The 20,430-nt window shown below is 35.2% G+C and overlaps 2 protein-coding genes across 2 annotated transcripts; one reads left to right on the plus strand and one right to left on the minus strand.

Moving 5' to 3' along the window:
- Positions 1-25: 25 nt before the first annotated feature.
- PG994_006727 (uncharacterized protein) lies at positions 26-452 on the plus strand (the record flags this gene model as incomplete). Its single annotated transcript, XM_066858136.1, has 2 exons — positions 26-58; positions 201-452. 2 exons carry the CDS (start codon positions 26-28, stop codon positions 450-452), a joined length of 285 nt encoding a protein of 94 aa, XP_066717405.1.
- Positions 453-3,764: 3,312 nt separating this feature from the next.
- PG994_006728 (Opy2 protein) lies at positions 3,765-5,165 on the minus strand (the record flags this gene model as incomplete). Its single annotated transcript, XM_066858137.1, has 2 exons — positions 3,765-5,074; positions 5,138-5,165. 2 exons carry the CDS (start codon positions 5,163-5,165, stop codon positions 3,765-3,767), a joined length of 1,338 nt encoding a protein of 445 aa, XP_066717406.1.
- Between the last annotated feature and the right edge of the window lie 15,265 nt (positions 5,166-20,430).

The following is a 20,430-nucleotide window of genomic DNA, read 5'->3' on the forward strand; positions in this document are numbered from 1 at the left end:
TGGACGGCCCAGGTTACCTGGAGCTATGAGAACAATATCGATTACTTTTATTCTATGGGTAACTAAGCCGATGCCCCCCGACCTGCTCCCTCTTGGCCATCATACTATAGCTCTTCCCACAATCCTTTCTATTCTCTCATCGCTGCCCCAAACTATTCCCAAGATGGAACGGCAGAACCGGAACAGACGATCGATTCAAGGTGATCATCGTCGGCGCCGGCGTCAGCGGCCTGACCCTAGCCCACGCCTTCCACAAGGCCGACATCGACTACGTCGTGCTGGACAAACATGCCGTGGCGCCCGCGTGCGGCTCCAGCATCAGCATGTACACCAACGGCGGCCGGATCCTGGACCAGCTGGGGCTCTACGATGTCCTAGTTGCGAAGAAGGCCGAGATGCAGGCTTACGATGGCTGGGTTTGGTACATTGCCCAGCGATGGATTCTACCGTGAGTATCATCAAAGCCATTACCGTCTTTTATAATAGATCAAGCACACTGTTCTAACGCCACACATTTCTCGGCAGCGTTCTGTTCATGTCAGGGGCTAAGCAGATTGCCGGGTTCATGGCATCCGCCCCGAAGCTGAGCTTCGTTCCCTTCAACGAACATTCCGGGAAGGTCAGCTGGGCGAAACAGGTATGGGAACTCCCGGCAGAGAAGAAGAGGAATAAGCCTCGGATTGCCTTTTCCAAGGGACTCGTTGCGCTTCTTGTCATCTCGGCTTCCCTATTTTACTCCGCGGGCGTCTGGTATCTTGGGACAGGGGCCAGGATGCCGCTAGACTTGGAATAAAGGAAGTGGAAACGTCGACTATCAACTGTTGGTATCGCGCGGTCCGCTGTATCTCCGAATGCAGGAGGACAAAGTGATGGGTAGTAATCATTGGGTGTCGTAATTCGATGCGTATGATGTATTGCTTAGGGATATCGGATAATAAGGCGTGGCTTTGGGTTCATTCAGGTTCATATTCATAGGCAGTCAACATGCAAGGGTTTCCATTTCGCAAAGACAGCCTCGAAAGAAGCGTAGCCCCCTATACCTTCAACCAGTGGTAAAAACCCGGGTATGCAGGTGCCCGTAGAATACGGGCTAAGTTCAACCTGGTAATAAATATCTTCATGCTAGAGAGGAAATCCGTTATACCTCTTCCCCTTGAGCACGTCTTATATAGCCCAGCGACCTTCAACTCTCCCGTAAAGCTATCGACCCACGGTCTCAGGGTTTCTTTTCTTTTCTGTTTCGAACAACCATGATCCACACAAGCCCAGCTCCTCGACAGCCAATCTTTGATTCTCCCTCTACATGATTCTGGGTTGGATGGAACCGGGAGTGCTAGGACACTGTATCCTAGCTTCGCTCGCCTACAAGTTCCACCATGCAATCCAAGATGGGTCGGCCGCCCATGGAACCTTACATGAGGGACCAGGTATCCGGTTGCCTATCTAGGAAATATATACTGGTTGGAGGTGACGGGTCAGGATCAGAACGTCGGTTTGATACGGTTCCAATGGCAATCCGATTGGTGCCTTGAGTTAAAGGACCAGGGTCCCGATGTCTCAAAAGGGGAAAACGGTCTGGCAAAGGAGAACTTCAACGTGTTAAGAGTGGCCCATGGTCGTGACAAATCGTGATTGATTGGAAATATTGCAAACAACACATACATATATATGACTAGGAACAAGACCGGGGTCCCGGTATCCCAAAAAGGAAAGGGGGGCCCGTTTGCCCACGTCTGACATAGGCACCCAAACCAACACACCACATAACGCCTGCTTGTTATGGTACTTTCCTCTGTATGTACGCCTAGGCAACCTCGAATAGCGCAGCTCAAACTCTCCTACTGCTAGCACCGGCAAGAGCTTACTGTATATCACTGACCGCCCAGGCAGCCCCACAACTCAGCTCAGCTCAGCTTCAGCTTCGGCTTCAGCCCAGAGCACTGTCTGGTTTCGAACCCCTAGGACCAAGATGTGACATATATACATGAACCCAGGGTCCGGTTTCCTAAAAGGGAAAGTTCCACAGTAATAAAGTATGGCTCGGGTTTGGAATCCCAACCTCGAATCTTCAGCCGCAGGCGATCTGTGCTGGCTGGGTGTTGGACCTCAAAAATTCGATACGTAAGGTATGGATCCCAAATTCGTGACCAGGGTGCTGACATCTACATTAGGGAAAGACTTTGATAATGGGCCAGGGTCTCTGTCTCCTGAATAGGAAAAACGCAGCAGGTTTCGATTCCCACCATGCCAACGAATCCACAAGCTCCTACTACCACCTAGGAGACTCCCCAAGATGTCCTATAAATTGGTAGCCGGCCTACTCTCGGAGAAGGTGTCGTGAACTGCTTGGTTATGATGACTGCCGGTCACGCTCGATACCTCCACCCGTTTCCGACCTACACACCTTCCGTGCCGCGGCTACATATCAGAGAGATTGATTCGAGCAAGTCGGTCTCCTCCAATTCCCCAAGGAGCCTCTCAAAAGAGACCCCGTTTCCGGAACAACGTGTAATAGAAGTAGGCATAGTCGATGGCGAGAGCAGCCAGGGCCTTCCAAGACCACGGACACAGAATACCACCGAAAGCAGGCCCAATTCAACATCATCTCCCTTTTTCTCCCGCGCCTCGATACCCTTGCCGACGACGCCGCAAAGTACGACTGCAACAACCAATCGATAGGCTAGCGACTAGATAGCAGCAAGGGGCGAAGGCTCTCCCTTCCGGTCCGACTTCCAAAACGCCGCTCTCTACTTATGCTTCCAAGAAAGAAGCCCTGCCCACCCGTCTTCCAAGCCGGGACGGGAAGCCGAGGGAAACCCGCCATTTCTTTCTTCTCGATCATCTGTTCGCCCATTCATTGCCCTCAACTCGCTCGTTGCCTACCATCCATCCATCTATTCACCCAACTTGATCTAAACAACCAACCGGCCTTTCGTTCGGCCTTCATATGCATCGTCGCTCGAGTATGTACGTAGAGCCGTACCGACTCTATTCTGAAGTAAACGGCCCACGCACAACTAACGATACACAGGCCCACCGGCTGAAGTACATCTCGAGCGTGTTGTACGAAACCTTGTACGTCGAAGTCGGGCGGGATGCGGTGGACGGGCGAGCTGCATGGGACAGGTTTCTCAGGCGCAACGGACATTCGGAATGAACGCATTGAAAGCCCATCAGTAGTAGGTAGTATCCATGATGGCGTTTTATGATCTGAGTATCTCAAAAACTCGTAGACGACATACTTCGAATATTCTGGAGTCCGTAAGTTGCTGTGGAAAGAGGCACAATATTCACTTATGGTGGGCATAGGTCAAGCATGAGCATGTGCAAATCTGAGCTGTGACACGTTAAGGGTGTCGGTCACCAAGTGATATGTCATTCAAAAACATTGCATTTCTCGTCTCTATATCGAAGAAGATGCCGTACGGAACAAATATCCTCCGAAAATAGCTTGAGGCGACCATGTACTTCATGGTCTACAAGAGGGCCACAATATGAGAAGGCCGACCATTGACTTCACATCATTCCTATTCGGAGATGCCAGGTAAAACGCCATAACCGCTTGCTCCGTGCCTTGGAAAGAGATAATAAAAAGAAAAACAGGCTCGTTAAGGGGTTGCCATAGTGGCCCTCGAGAGGGATAAATAAAGATTTATCCAACGTAGATACTAGAAGAAAATATATGTGGGGTATAGTGTCGACATCTCAACGTCTGTAGAAGTGCCGCTGTTTTGTCTTCCTTACACGGTGTCTGAAAAAGGTCTTTACTCTTTCACGGCGTGCTGGTCCCCAAAAGGACTGGTGCATTCACGCGGCACCGAGGCCATCGAACGGGGTGCTGAGGCCATCGAGTTCGTCCTGCTTTCGGCTGCCCGACGGGTGGCTTCTTCGATCAGACCACTCAAATCACTCTTTGTGCGAGGAGACTTGGGAGTCTTGGGAGATTTGGGAGGATCCGAGAAAGGCCCTTGGTCGACGGCTGGTGTGTCCTCGATCTCGGTAACAGCCTTTGATTCTCGGGCTGCGGCCTTGGCTTTCGGTGAGCCGGCGGCGCTTTCCGGTTCTTCAGCAATGGAATCAGTCGGAGTCTTTGACTTGATAGAGACCTGCTTAGGGCCGCTACTGCCAACACTGACGACTTGAGGGCGGACTGCTGTAGCTGTTGAGGCACTTGCGTTTTTGAAGAATGTTGCTCCAATACTGAAAGCTGGCGATGGAGGGGGTTTTTCTTCGTATTTCCCGTAGTCCACCTCAGGTACAGGCGGCGTGACGCTTTCACCGCTGCCAGCCTTGGATTTGACACTAATAATGGACGGCTTCAGAAGGGTGCCCTTTTGCGCAGGCATGGGCGAAATCACCGCGTTCTTGCCGTAGATCGTCGAGGCGACACTGGAGCGAGGAGCGTAGGAGGTGCGAGCCATTGAAGTACGATCTGTGTAGCCCGAGATGCCAGAGTACGTCGAATCGCGAAGATCGCCAGGCACGAAGAAATGCTGCTCCTGGTACGGCGAAGGGCTTCCCGAGTCGGAGTGAGCAAGAGGGATCGGCGGCACAGGAGGTACCAATACGGTCGGCGATGTAGGCGTGGCTCGGTTGGTGACACCGGGAATATATGCGATCTGGATGATGTTCGATGCTCGTGTAAGAACGGTCGAGGCAAGGGAATGGACCGAGTGCGTTGATTGCCGTGCCGACCGCCTCGAGGCCATGTCATCGTGTCCTTCTTCTTTGCTATGCTCCGGATCCGTTTGCCATTGCTCACCCTGGTAATCTGCTCGCTTATTCTTTATGCAGAATCTCCAAACCAGATATGTGACGATGGCGATAGCTGCCAACCCTCCGACCACACCACCAGCAATGGCACCCGTATTCGGCGATGAGCTGCTAGATGAGCCCACTGACGGTTTTTGATTCGCTACGTCGGGATCGAGTGCGCAATAGGCTTGCGGGCATGCGTGGCATGATTTCGACGTGAATTGGCAGACCTCGTTGTCTTCACAATCAGGACATGTTGGACTAACGTTCAGACAGTCTAAACAGCCTTCTTGTCTGGCGAATAGAGAATGGATGGTATCTGAGCCTCAGTGTTAGTCTCGTAGGCTGACCATGGTTATCGGTAGTATGGGCGGAGTCTCACCAGATGCGAGTGCCGCATGGCTCGCCATTGTGAACAAGCGTTATGGTGACAATATCTAACAACTGAAAAGCGAAGGGCCTAAGAAATGTTGATACTCGTCAACAAAAACCCAAATGGTTAATCGAAAGTAGGCGAAGGCACTTGGCGAAGTATGAGATGGTTCAGCGCAGATCCCGGTCGTGTCGAGCGTAGCGTCCACCTTTTCGAATGGTTTCCCACTTCGACTATTTGCGATAGCGACGTGATTGATTCCCACAATATCTAATGATCCCAACGGCGTTCCGAGGAGAAGAACGAGCGACCGATGATGGCGTATATCGAAATGGTGGTGGTGGAAAAGGGGTGGAGGATTGATGGCTGTTTGTTTGGCTGATGAGGCTTGCTTCACTTGTGTTGCCGAGCGCAAGTGCGGTGCTTAGAGAATCAAATTGGAAACGAGTGGACTGAGAGACTAGCTCAAAAGAAATGGAACGAGACCGAGGTGGCTCTCAGAGGATCATCAGAGGCATCGGCAGCGTCGAGTAGAGACGGCGGCGAGAAGAGGGCGATGACAAATGATTGATGCGGGTGGTTTGGCAGAAAGAGGCGCTTCACTCTGTGTCTCTCGTGGTGGTGGTAAGGTAAAGAAGAAGAGGATGGGATGAATACAATGGGCTTGGGCCTCTCTCTCTTCTCTCGACACGGAAGACGGAACCTGAGAAACGAACGAACGAGCGGGTCGATGGATGGATGGGGTGTGTGTGTGCGTTGCGTGTCTGGGTGTGTGTGTTGTGTGGTGTCCGTCCGGGGCACTCAGCTGATTCAGGGAATCAGGAACGAAAGGTGCCAGGAAAGGCCAAAGATTGCGGGTGCAGTGGCACTCTTAGCGAAACAGGTCAAGAGGGGCCCCTCTGGCCTCCTATTCGTCCGACTCGTCGAGCATGCGCCAAGGAGGACAAACGGAGGGTAACATCCTTGAACCGTCCAGGGACAGCGTCTCCACTCGGATCAGTGAGAGGATGGAAATGACCACTCGGTGCCCAGGGCACTAATCTGACCGTCTAACGATCTTATTATTGCTCACACCCTCTTCGGAAATTTCAGCCCGGTCTCGGCCAATCAGACACGCCCGTCCAACCGCTAGAGGGACCATGGGGAGACACTGGCACGACCCCGGGCGTAGCTGGAGGGGGGCCTGCAGGTGGGCAGTTGGCGCTCTCGGATTGTCGCTATCCCTGCAGCAGCGTGCGCTCTTTTTTAGTTGCAGTTGCAAGCCCCTTCCTTCAATGCAGCTCATCATGGCCAGAACATTCGCGTCTATTGTCGATCAAAAGATAAACCCATACAAATGGCCTATCCGAGACATGAGACAGCCGGCGTTCTTCATCTTGGCATTCTTTGACAGCCGTTCCATCGCGGCAGAAACAATGTGAGGAAAGCCACAGCCAAGGAATGAAAAGAAAAGAAAAAGCAGATCCAATCTCTAGCCGGACGATTTCGCCAATAAGTCGGAGATTTCGTACATACATAGCGCATAGGCTCTAAAATGGATTGGCTTTCTTGATTCAATGTTGCATTCAAGGACGGGCCTTGGCTGTGGAGGAAGGGTGCGTTGACGACACCTGAGAGGCGACACACCTGATGGTACGTAAAGTCGCAAGCAAAATGCTGCCGTCAATTCGTTCAATTCAACGCGAATCCAGCAAACCCCAGTCCGCCTGGAGCTCGCTGGAGCCTGTTTTCAAGCTAAGCCCCCGACTGCCCGAAGGCCGCCCCCCATGTTTACTGGTCCGCACCCTGTCAGCCAGCCCCCAAAGCTGCCAAGTATTGTTCAATGAACCGAAACAGGCCTTCAAGTGCAACGATACCCCCGCCTCTGCTTGATTGTTTGTTTCCCAGATTAAACTGCCCGTATATTAACTATTCCTGCCCTTGCCTGTTTACCGAAATTAATTAACTTGAGGTTCCAAAGGCCAAATCGATGGTTTCGACATCGGTCAAAAAGCACACAAGAACTCTTGTTCGGTCCAGTCATTGGCCCAAACCCAGATATTGTTAATTCCCGGTGAAACCACTGCCGGCATAAGACAAAAGAAGAACAGATGCGATCGAACCCCTCCCTCCCTTACCCGCCTCACCAGAGCTGAGCAGAGCGGTGCCGCTGCGACTCTCGTAAACTTGGTTAGTGCGCGCTTTGAATGCTGTGTTACTTGACTAGATTGACTTTTGTAAAACCACGACTACGAGTAACTGTGCCACGCACCTACTTTAATTAAGACTCGCTTAGGTTTATTAATTAAAGTTAGTATTAATTATATAAATAAATAATAACTTTTTTTATTAAAAATAGCTTTTTATATAATAAAATATAAGAATTATATATAAAAAGTAATTAAATTTTATAAAAGTTTTAATAAATTAATATTTTTAAATTAATAAATAATTAACGTAGTTTATTATTAAGTAGGCTATATTTTTAAGTCGGCCACTTTTTTTATATTTTATTATTTTTATATAAATTAATTTTATTTTAACGCTTTAAATTAATTAAAATTATTCTTTATTTAATTTAATACTTAATTTTATAACGTGATTATAACGAACGTTATTTAATTTTTAAAAGAAACTTAGTAAGATGTACTAGGGTTTATATTAGTAATACGAGAGAGTATTTAAACGTGCGATAAAGGTAACGCTTCTATCGATATAATATATAATAGCCGGGTCGTGACGTAGTAACAAGGGGTTAAGTAAAGGTATTTATATAATAAAATCGTTAAAGCTATTTACTTTATTAATAAGTTAAGATTAATATTTAAATTAATTATTAAAGTAGAAAATATTTATATAAAATATATAGGGAATATTTATTATTATATATTTAATCCCTTTTTTATTAATTACGTTTATTTAATAATTTTTATTAATTATAATTAAGCTATTCGGTATTATTTTATTAAACTACGTTTTATTCTATTGTTACGTAATTTATTTTAATTATTTATATTATTTTATCTATTCTTACTTACTTATAGTTAATTGGTTTTATCGTGCTATTATCGTAGTATTATAACGATGCGGCGGGGTTTATTATTATAAGTAAGTTCGTTAGCGCTAACGTACTTTATAAGTGAATTAAACACATAAATAAATTAAACACATAAGTAAATTAAACACATAGATAAATTAAACACATAAATAAATTAAACATATAAATAAACTAAATACTTTCGCTGTATTTTATTTTAATAACCTTTATACTTAATTTCTTTTATAATATAATATAGTTAATACTTAAAAAGAGAAGTAAATGCTTCTAGCTCTTTAAGCCTTTTAAAATAACTTAAAATTAAATCTTCGGCTTATAGCTTTAATATATAAAGTCCCTTATATAACCCTCCGTAACCGACGGCTTAGTCTCTTTATAAAACGCGAAATCTCTACGAAATTTCGAAAATTAACGGATTTAGAAGAAGGGGCGATTATAAAATATATAATTAATTTAAATTCGCGATCGTTTCCTCCTCGACTTAGCGGTATAAAAGATATAACGAATTAATTACTCCGTTAACGCGACGCGGGACGCGTCGGTATTAATTAGGCTTCGAACTTCGTATAATAATAATTAGACCTCCGAACGCGTTTTAATCGAAGAATTAATTATTAAAGAGTTTTTTATAAAGATCCCGACGCGTATTACGTATAATTTACCCTTATATAAAATATAATTAATAAATATAGGATTTAAAAAGAGGATATTTATAATTTCGACGAGACCGGCGTTTTTATAAGCTAAATCTCGTCCGAAATAATCGTTATAACCTCCGATCGATACGGGAAGCCTAGGGTAATTTAATAAGGGAACCGGGAATAGGTTATAATTATTTAAGGCGTCGGATTATACGGTTACGCTATCCCTTCGTATATTATATTTACCGGGAAAACGTACCTCTTTTTTTAATATAAAAATAGCTTATTATTAAAGGATTAAATAATCGTAATTATTAAAAACGGCTAAACTATAAATAAAAAAGGCGAGGATTAGATTCGATATTTTAATAAATATATAAAGTCTTATATAAAAAGTATTTATCGCTTATTAGTTTTTAATAATTATTACAGTGCGTATAGATTAACCACTACGCCATAAAGCAAAAGCTTCGGAAATAACTCTTCGGGTTATTTTTATCCAATTCTACGCCTTAAATGCTACCCCGCGGGGGGACCAACCCGCCGATCGTAATATTATACCCTCTCTTTAAAGGTATGCCCTTATACTTAAAGTAATAAACCCCTAGTATTATATAATTTACTTAAGCTCGGTATAAAAAAACTCTAAAGCTTTTACACGGGTAACTAGTCCGTATAAAGCCTTACCCGCTTACTAGCGATCTTGCTTAAGTAATTAGAGAGAGCTCTTATTTAATAAGTATAGGAATTAAACCTACGTTTCTTATTTAATAAAGGCGAAGAGTTATTATATTATAATGCGTATAAATTAATTACTACGCTATAAAATAAAAGCTTTAAAAATAACTCTTCGGGTTATTTCTGTCTAATTCTACGCCTTAAGTGCTACCCGCGGGGGGACTAACCCGCCGATCGTAATAATAATTATAAGAGCTATTATTCGATAATTTTTAAGCTTTATTATAAAAAAAACTCGATTATTATACTCTATATACTTTTTTATTTATTATATAAGCTTTAATTTTTTAATATCAGCTGTTTTCGTATATTAAAAAAGTTATATAAGAAAGAAATCGAGCGTTTTATACGGGCGCATCTTACTTATATTTTAAAGGAAGATTTCTTACTAGCGTTCTTAAAAACGTTCTAAGCGACTTTTACCGTTTTAAATATTTAGGGAGGTTTCTAAAGGGCGGGACTTATATCGTACAACCCGGAATATATTATTTTATAGTTAAATATAAAGCTACGTACGCCGACGCCTCCGGCGACCTCTTTCGGCCTATTTATACCTTAAGAATTAAAAACTTTAAATAATTTAATTAAAGCTTAATTTTAAACCGAGTATATTAAAAATCGAATCGCGCGATATTAAAATAGCTTTTCGATATTAATTTTAATTAAGCTTAATTAAATTATAAAAATTATAATGTAAGTTATATACCGGCTCGCTTTATTAAAAAGTAAAGTAATCGTATTATAAAAGGCGAATAAAATATTTAGCCGGCGCCGCCGTACGAAAAAAAAACGGCTATAAAATAAAAGATCACTTTATATATAAGCTAGAAAAGACGTATAATTTTAAAAAGATATTAATAAATAGTTATAAAACGAATCGCGTTAAAGGATTCATCGTATAAAGACGTTTAAAACGCGTTTATAACGCTATTAAATCTACGAAAAGCCCGGGTATAATACTTATACTTATTAAAATAATATAAAAGTATTTAAAAATAAAGATTTCGATTAATTTTAAAATATTAAATACGTTATAATAAAATTAATTTATACTTATTTATACTAACTCTTAAGAAGTGTTTAATTCACTTATAAAGTACGTTAGCCGGTGGGGTAAGTCTTAGTGCTGGTTTTTATAAGCGCCTTAAGATATAGTGTCGCCGTGCCGAGGGTGGGTCTAGCTATATAATTAGGTTAGGTCGTAATATTATCCTCCCTCTTTTATTTATTCTATTTTTAAAATAGTTAATTATTATAAGTATTAAGTCTTATTATTTTCGTCGAGACTTTTAATAAGTTCTCTTCCTTTTTATTTTTATTTATAATATACGCTTATTATATTTAGTCGTATTAAAAAATCGCGATTTAAGTTAGCTCGTTTTTTTACCGCTCGTTATATTAATTTAGTCGAGACTTTTAATAAGTTTAATTTTAACGTTATACTTTATAATCGTTATTTCTCGATAAAATAATTATACGTTATAATAAAAGGTATTAATAAGTATAAAGAATATACTCGTGCTAGTTACGTTTATAATAGAACCGGTGTTTCGTTATCCTCTTTTCGTTAAGTATAGGACGAGCACGACCGTCTTTCTCGTAAGGAGTCGGTTACGGAGACGCATTTCTTCGAGCTATAGCGTTAAATTAACGAAGCTATACCTCGTTTAATTCGTTTTAAAAAGTAGAAGGAAATAGCTCGTACTTAAGGTATAAAATTAATATAACGAGGTTTTCGTTCTCTAGACGAGCTAGAAAAGTTAGAGCGTTAAGAGTTTAAGGCTATCCTAGCCGTTTAAGCCTAGGGTAATTTCGATATTATCGATTAAAATATAACGGATTTTTCTTTTAATCCGATACTTAAGGTTATTACTTAAATACTCGTAACTCTTTAGCGGCGTTCTTTAAGTATTTTTTAAGTTCTTAAGTATTATTTTTTAATAAGTAACCTTTTTATTAAACGAGGTATTAGAGGCCTCGTTTAGTTTTTCTTTTATTAATAATTCTCTCGATCTCGTATTCGTGCTAATTTATTTCGATTTCTAATTATATATTAATCGAGGTATCCTCGGCCGCTAATTCGAGTAATATAATATAAAATATAGGGTGTATCCGTATTATTTTAAGTAGTAATAATCGATAATTAGTTTTTAAAATAACTTTTACGATTTTAAATAATCTAATCTTTTTAAAATCTAGTTTATCGCTTAGTCGTTTAGTTTTAATATTTTATTATAAGAGATATACTCTTTCTCCCTTTTTTAAAGTTAATCTCTTTAATTTAGTTTAATCGACGTATTTATTTATTCGTTATTAAAGAAAGGTAAGGTTTTATTATAATATAATTTAGAGTTTTTTTAATTTCTTAACTTATATAATCGTAATTAATACTAGCTTATTTTTAAGGGTTTTTTAATAATTTCTAAGTTATACTCGTAATTTATTCGAAACGGTAATATATGTATAGCTTTATTATCCGCGTTATTATAAACGAATTAAGTTATAAATAATAATTATACTTAATTATCTTATTTATAATTAATATAATAGCGTAGGTATTATTTTAAGGTTTAATTTATTTATTCGCTTTATTTATTCGTTTAAGTGTAGTAAGCCGTAGATAATTTATATTTAACACCGAGTTATGTTATAAGTAATTTTTAAAATTTAGCGGTGAACAGTTTATATTTATCGGAGATGATTGTTTCGGGCAGCTCGTACTAGTTGACGATTATTCGAAAGAACGTGTAGGCTAGGTCGTTAGTGTCGCTAGACTTTTTATATAATAGGAAATAAGTATATTTCGTAAGCTTATTTATAATTATTAAGATATTATTATAATTAATTTTAATTAATAGTTTTTTTAATAGTGATAATTTAATTATAAAATTAAGTACGATTATTTTTTATATTTTATTTAGCGGTAAAATTAGTTATAATTTTTCTTATAGTCGATATTTAACGGCCTTAGCTTTATTATAAAAGGTATATTTATTAATTATTTTAATTACGATTAACTTAAGGTTTTTTAATTAAATTATTTAATAATTCGGTTTTAAGTTTTAAATACTTTTTAATATTTATATATAAGATGTTTATAAAATTCTTTAATAAATTCTTTATAATACTATTTAAAGATATAGATCTTATTTTAATAAAAGGTAAAGTCGTCTCGGTTCTTAAAGTAATCTTTAATATAATCGGCGAGGTTAAGGGTTTAATTAAGTTATTAAAACTTAATAACTTAATCGTTATTATATTAAATATAACTCGTAATATTTAATTATTATAATAATATAAAGTTACCGTCCTAGTTATAGGTTAAGATAGTTCGCGTTTCGGGTGAGACTTCCTTTTAGTGATCTAGTTATCGGTTTAGTGCGTCGGCGCGACCGTTTTCACTACCCTTTCGGTAGATAATGGTAAGGTTAAATCTTAAAAGGAATTCGGACTATCGTATTTATTATTTATTTAATTCTTTAATAGTAATAAATGTTATAAAGTTCTTATAGTCGGTATAGACCTTTATTAGTTTTATTATTTCGTTAAAATAATATCTTTATTTTTTATAAGTTTTAATAATAGTTATTAATTTTCTATTATAGATTTCATAATTAAGCTCTAGTTTATTAAGTTTTTTTTAAAAACAAATATAACGAGATACGACTTTTTATTATCGTCTCGTTAATTTAATTATTCTTTAATCGTATAGTTTAATATATCGGCTTTAATTTTAAAGGGTTTAACGAGGTCCGTTATGCGAAGTACTAGCTTATTAAAGATCCGCTTTTTAATATTATAAAAGGCTTTAGCTTTTTTTTCTATTTATTAGAATAGTTTATCCTTTTTCGTCAGGTTTATTAAAAGTGTCGCTATTTTACTAAACCCGGTGATAAAAATCTAGTAATAGTTAACTAGTTTTAAAAAGGATCTAACTTTTATAGCGTTTATAAGCGTAGGCTATTCTTTAACTGCTGAGATTTTTAAAGGTTCTATCCGAATTTTGCCTAAGGATATTATATATTTTACGAAGGTGACAGATCGTTGGTGAAATTCGCTTTTTTCTAGGTTAATTAATAGATTAGCGTCTTGTAGCTTTTAAAGTATTAGCTTTACGTGCTCTCGGTGCTATTTATCGTTTTCGAAATAGATTAAGATGTTATCGAGATATATTACGACGAACTTATCGAGGTATTCGTATAAAACGTGGTTAATTATTATTTAAAAGCTAGCTGATACGTTAGTTAAGTTAAATGGTATAGCTTAATATTCGAAATATTCGTATTTAATCTAAAACGCGGTCTTCTACTCCTTTTCTTTTTTAATCCGGATTAGGTTATATATATTAGGGAGGTTAAATATTATAAAGATTTTAACGCATAATAGCTTATTTCGTAAGTCGCCGATTAGGGATAAGGGGTAACGATTTTTAATAATAATTTCGTTAAGCTTTTAATAATTAATATATATACGTTATCTAAGTCTCCCGTTTTTGTTTTTTTTAGACGAAGAGGATGGGGAAGTCTATTAATAATGTGGATAGTTATATAATTCTTTTTTCGAGGTTTTTTATAATATATTTTTAAGGCTTGTTTATGCTCCTAGTTAAGTTTATATATAGGTATAAATAGGGGTTTTTTCTTATTTCTAAGGGGTATTTTATAATTTTACCGTATATAAAGCGGTAAGCTTGTTTTTAATTTTTTATTAAAAAAGGCTTCGAATTACCGGTACTCTTTTAATATAATCGTTATAATGTTCACCTTAAGCTTTTTAATAATAATATATATTTTAAAGACTTTAAGTTTATTAAAGGGTCGCTTTTTAAACTATTATTTATTAATTAAACCTTTTTTTAATATATTTTATTAAAGTTAACTTATTTTTTAATTAATTTTAAAATTATTTACCCGTAATTAAGGTATTTTTAAAATTATATCGTATTTTATAACGTTCGTAATATTATATATAATTCGTTTATATTATTTATTAATATTAATCGAAATGTTCGCGACTTTGTTTTATATATTTTTATTATTATAAATTATAAATCCTTTATTAATAGTTTTAAATCGGTATAGGGCGTTTTATTATTATTATTCGAATTTAAGGTAATTAATAATTCGTAATAAAATATAATTTCTTTACGTTCCGCTATCGAGTAACGCTTTAATATAACCTTTTTTTATACTTATTATTAATATAATGTAGTCGTGGATAGCTCGATTATCCGTTATTTAATATAAGGACCTATCTTAGCCCCCCTGTTATTATCCTTTTATAGTAGGCGGCGTTTATTTTTTAGGCGTTATTTTTATAGGTAATTAATTATTTTTTACGATCGATTATCGTGTTATTATTATAGTTCTTTTTATTCTTTATAAAGTATTTCTTAATATATTAATAAAAGTGTTTCTATACCTTTTCTTTATATAAAGTATTATTTTTAATACTTAAAATTCTAGTTTTTTAAATAATTTAAACGTTTATTAAGTTCGTTATAATATACCTCACAAGCGAGCTATATATATAAACGAGCTGCGCATTTTTTATTATTAAATCTTATAAGTTATAAATTAATTTAATTATAACGCTTAGAACTAATTAAATATATTAATAATTATTATTTTTAAAGATTTTTATATTATTCTAATAAGTACGCGTATTATACCCGGGCTCTCCGCAGATTCTATAGCGTTATAAACGTGTCTTAAACGTCCTCGTATAATTACTCCTCCGACGCGATTCGTTTTATAACTATTTATTAACGTCCTTTTAAAACTATAAGTCTTTTTTAATTTATATATAAAGTGATCCTTCATCCTATAGCCGTTTTTTTTATACGGCGGCGCCGGCTAAACATCTTATTTACTTTTCGAAGTGTCGCGTTTTTACCTTTTAAAAGAGTAACTCGGTATATAACTTACGTTATAGCCTTTATAATTTAGTTAAAACTAATTAAAATAAATATTGAAGAGCTATTTTAATACCGTACGATACGGTTTTAAACGTATTCGGTTTAAAACTAAGCTTTAATCGAGTTATTTAAGGTTTTTAATTCCTAAGGGATAAGTAGGCCGGAAAACGTCCCTAAAGGTATTAAAATATATAGTTTTATATTTAATTATAAAATAATATATTCCGGATTATACGAGATAATTCCTATTTTTTAAAAGCTTTTTTATATATTTAAAACGGTAAAAATCGCTTAGAACGCTTTTAAAAACGCTGGTAAGAAGTCCCCCTTAAAGATATAAGTAATATACGCCCGTATAAAAACTTTAATTTCTTTCTCGTACGCGTTTTTTAACGTATAAAAACAGCTAATATTAAAAGGTTAAAGCTTATACGACGAATAAAAAAGTATATAAAGTATAATAATCGAGTTCTTTTTATAATAAAGCTTAAAAGCTATCGAATAATAGCTTTCGTAGCCGTCTAAAACTAAGAGGTAATAACGACCCTTCGTATAAAACCTAATATATTAATTAAAGTATCGAATCTAGTTCTCGCCTCTTTTATTTATAATTTAATTATTTTTAATAATTACGATCACTTAATCCTTCGATAATAGGTTATTTTTATATTAAAAAAAGAGATACGTTTTCTTAGTAAAAATAATATATAAAGGGATAGCGTAATTATTTAATCTAACGCCTTAAATAATTATAACTTATTCCCGGTTCCCTTATTATATTACCTTAGGCTTTCCGCGTTAATCGGAGGTAGTTACGATTATTTCGAACGAGATTTAACTTATAAAAAACCCAGTCTCGTTAAAGTTATATATATCCTCTTTTCATATCTCATATTTATAAATTATATTCCGTACGAAAATAAACTACGCGTAATACGCGTTAAAATCTTTATAAAAAACTCTTTAATAATTAATTCTTCGATTAAAACGCGTCTAGAAGTCTAGTTATTATTATATAAAGTTAAAGGCCTAGTTAACGCCGACGCGTCCCGCGTCGCGTAAACTAAATAATTAATTCGCTATATCTTTTATATTACTTAATCGGGGGAAAAACGATCGTATATTTAAGTTAATAATATATCGAATAATTAATGCCTTTTTAAAATTAAAAAGCTTTCGAGAATTTATAGAAACTTCGGATCGTGATCGAATTCCGCGTCGTCGGCTGCGTAATATTAACTCTAAAACATGATATATCGCTGCAGCTTTTCGTATACATAATTTCGAGTTATTTTAAAGCGCTTAAAGCGCTAAATTAAACCTTTTTTCTTTATTTTTTAATTCTATACTTATTAAAGGAGAAAAGTTAATTATAAGAAACTTAATTAAAAGTACGCAGCTCGCTTATAGGGTACGTTAATTTATAAGCGTTTTAAAGGTTTTTTAATATATTAAGGGTTTTTTTTCTATCGGGTATATACCTATACGTTTTAAAGGTATTAAGCGCTTTTTTTTTAAAATATTTATAAGCTCGCGATTTTTTTAAGCGTATTTTAAGTATTAATCTTCGAAATATTCCTTTTAATCCTGTCCTTTTAAATACTACCGTCGTAACTACCGTAAATCTTTTTATATTAATAAGTACGCGCGTTATGCGTTAAGGATTAATATCCGGATTTTCTTATTAATATAATTAAGGTATAGTTATATAATAAATTACTTATTAATTTTTTAAAGAAACTATTTATGTATTACAGTATATGTGGACTAACCACTGCGCCACAAAGCAAAAGCTTCGGAAATGACTCTTCTGGTCTTTTCTGTCCAATTCTACGCCTTAAGTGCTACCCCGCGGGGGACCAACCCGCCGATCGTAATATTATGCTCGAGTTTTTTCGCGAGGTGTTTCATATAAACATCGTATATATATAAAATTTATAAGAACGTGAAATATTTTTTATACGTAAAAGAGATTCGGATATTATTTCTTATTACGTAATTACCGTGGATTTTTTAATTAAACTTAGTTATAATAAGTATTTAACGTAGGTATTTTAAATCGAGGTAAAAGATATAAGGGATAGTTAATTATTTATCGGTTTTTAAGTTTTTAAATTTAGCGATCTCGTTTATTAGCTCGTTTATAATTTATTAATTATTTTAACCGGTTTATAATATCTTCCGTTGAATTACTATTTTCGTTATATAGGGGGGGTTATTCTTTTCGTATTATCGCGACGTTTCGGTTATAGTTTCCATTTTTTTAAAGGTTTTAAGCAATTATTCGGTGTTTTCTTTATTTACTAAGTAAGAAATATATTAATTATTATAATAAGCTATATAAAATAAATTATTATATTTAATAATAATATTATTACTTTTATTAATTATTATAAAAGTGTTTTTTATTTTAATAGCGTTAATATATTATTATTTTTTAAAACTTTTCGAAAGGTTTCTTTTATGCCCGATATTTTTAAGTATAATATCCGTATTTTTAATAATTATAATAAATAACGTGCTACTTTTTATTATATTTATTATACTTAATAATATTAAAATCTATAGGTTTATTATAATAATTATACGTTATATTATTTTTTAACGGTATATTATTATAGTAACGTGGTCGCTTTATATTAGTTTAAATTCGACCGGTTTATCGTTATTACCCGCTTTACTTCTTACGGCGGCGTTTATATATATAATAATTTTAATAGTAAGTTTTATATACGAAAAGAAATTATTAAAGGTATTAAGCCGGCTAAGTATATTTTAAACGTTTTTTTTAATTCCCGGTAATATATTATAATTTTCGTAACTTCGGTATAATTTAGTTAAGTTATAATACGTTAAAATTCGGCGGTATAGAAAATAGCTAATCTTTTTTGTTTAAAAATCTTTAATTCTTTTTTTATTTATCGCTTTTCGTTAAGGTTTTAAAAAAAAGAATTTAAAAATTTATTCGAAATTATTCTAATTTTCGAAAATTCGTTATACCTTTACAGGGTATAATTTAATTTATTAATCGTTTTTTATAAAACTATTAATAAGCTTTAATTTAAATAAAGAATACGCTGTTATAATACGCGTAAACTAACCACTACGCCATAAAGTAAAAGCTTTAGAAATAACTCTTCGGGTTATTTTTATCTAATTCTACGCCTTAAGTACTACCCCGGGGGGACCAATCCGCCGATCGTAATACTATACCCTCTCTTTAAAGGTATACTTTTATACCTAGGGCGATAAACCCTTAATACTATATAATTTATTTAAGTTCGGTATAGAGAAACTTTAAGGCTTTTATACGAGTAACTAGTCTATATAAAGCCTTGCCTATTTATTAATAATCTTACTTAAATAATTAAAAAGAGCTCTTATTTAATAAGTATAGGAATTAAACCTATATCTCTTATTTAATAAAGGCGAAGAGTTATTATATTATAATACGTATAGACTAACTACTACGCTATAAAATAAAAGCTTCGGAAATAACTCTTCGGGTCATTTTTATCCAATTCTACGCCTTAAGTGCTACCTCGCGGGGGACCAACCCGTCGATCGTAACATGCGCGGAGGTTCCCGCTTATCTTATTAAAGGCCCCTAGGGTACTAAATTTTATTCTTTTTTTAAATATAATAAAAGTTTAGATAATATTAGCGGCGGTATAAAAAAGGCGTACTTCTTTATGTAGCTCGTTAATATTTAATATCGACCCTAAGGTGTTTTTAATTAAAAGCTCGTCGCACTCTTTTTTAAGTTTAATTTAATAATATTAATAATTAGCGCTTTTTTATTTAAATCTTTTAATTCTTTTAATTAACGTTTATTAAGTAAGGCCGTTATTATTATCGTTACTATTAACCTTTATAATAAGGCTTTATTAAAAAGTATTTACGGTAGTAACGAGGGCTTTCCCGTAGCGAGAAGTATTATTAAATCTAAGTATAGATATAATTTTATAGGTATTATTATTTAAAGTTTAAGTAATAATTCGTAAAAATAAAAGTAATTAAAATATAACGAATATTATTTAAGTTTTAAAAAAAACTCAATAAAACGTATTAAGGTTTATATTAATAATACGAGAAAATATTTAAATATAAAATAAAAGTCCGCCTTTATTAATATAATATATAATAATTATAAGAACAAAGGTAATTAAAATATAAAAGTTTAAAAGAAATTATAATAATTGTATTAAAATTATTTATTTTATTAATAAATTAATATTAATATTTAAATGAATTATTAAAGTAAAGAGCGTTTATATAAAATATATAAAGAATATTTATCGTTATATATCTCGTCCCTCTTTTATTAATCTACGCCGGATTACGTTATATATCGTAATACGTCGTCTCGGATTATTAAGAGCATCGTGATCTTATAACTCCGGAATTATTAAGAGCGTCGTAATCTTATAGCTCTTTATTTTATTAATATATAACTTCGTTTTATTTATTTAACCTATATTAATTATTTTTACCCGTCTATTCTTATTTATTTATCCTACGTTATCCTCCGCGTACTACTTTAAGTCGGCCGTATACGCTCGTCGTCGTAGTATCGGTTATCGTGGTTAGTATAGCGGACTTTTATTATCGTAAGTAGGGTTATAAACGTTAACTAGCGGAGTTAATAACCGTTTATTAGTTCGTAAGCGCTTCGGATTATCTTAGTTCCGTTTCGAGGGTAGGTACTAGTCGTATCGTTAAGTTAAGTCGTAATAATATTATTATATTAAACGTAGCTCATAATGTTTTATTATTTTAATAATATAACGTTATTATTTTAGTTATAAGCTAGAATAGTTCGTGTTTTAAATAAAACTTCCTCTTAATAGTCTAGTCGTCGGCTTAACGCGTCGACGCGGCTGTTCTCGTTACTTTTTCGATAAATAATAATAACGTTAAATTTTAAAAAGAATTTAAACTATTATATTTATTATTTATTTAATTCTTT

The sequence above is a fragment of the Apiospora phragmitis genome, assembly GCF_038363925.1.
Source record: "Apiospora phragmitis strain CBS 135458 chromosome Unknown utg000006l:1.0-5683423.0:1.0-5690449.0, whole genome shotgun sequence".
NCBI lineage: Eukaryota > Fungi > Ascomycota > Sordariomycetes > Amphisphaeriales > Apiosporaceae > Apiospora > Apiospora phragmitis.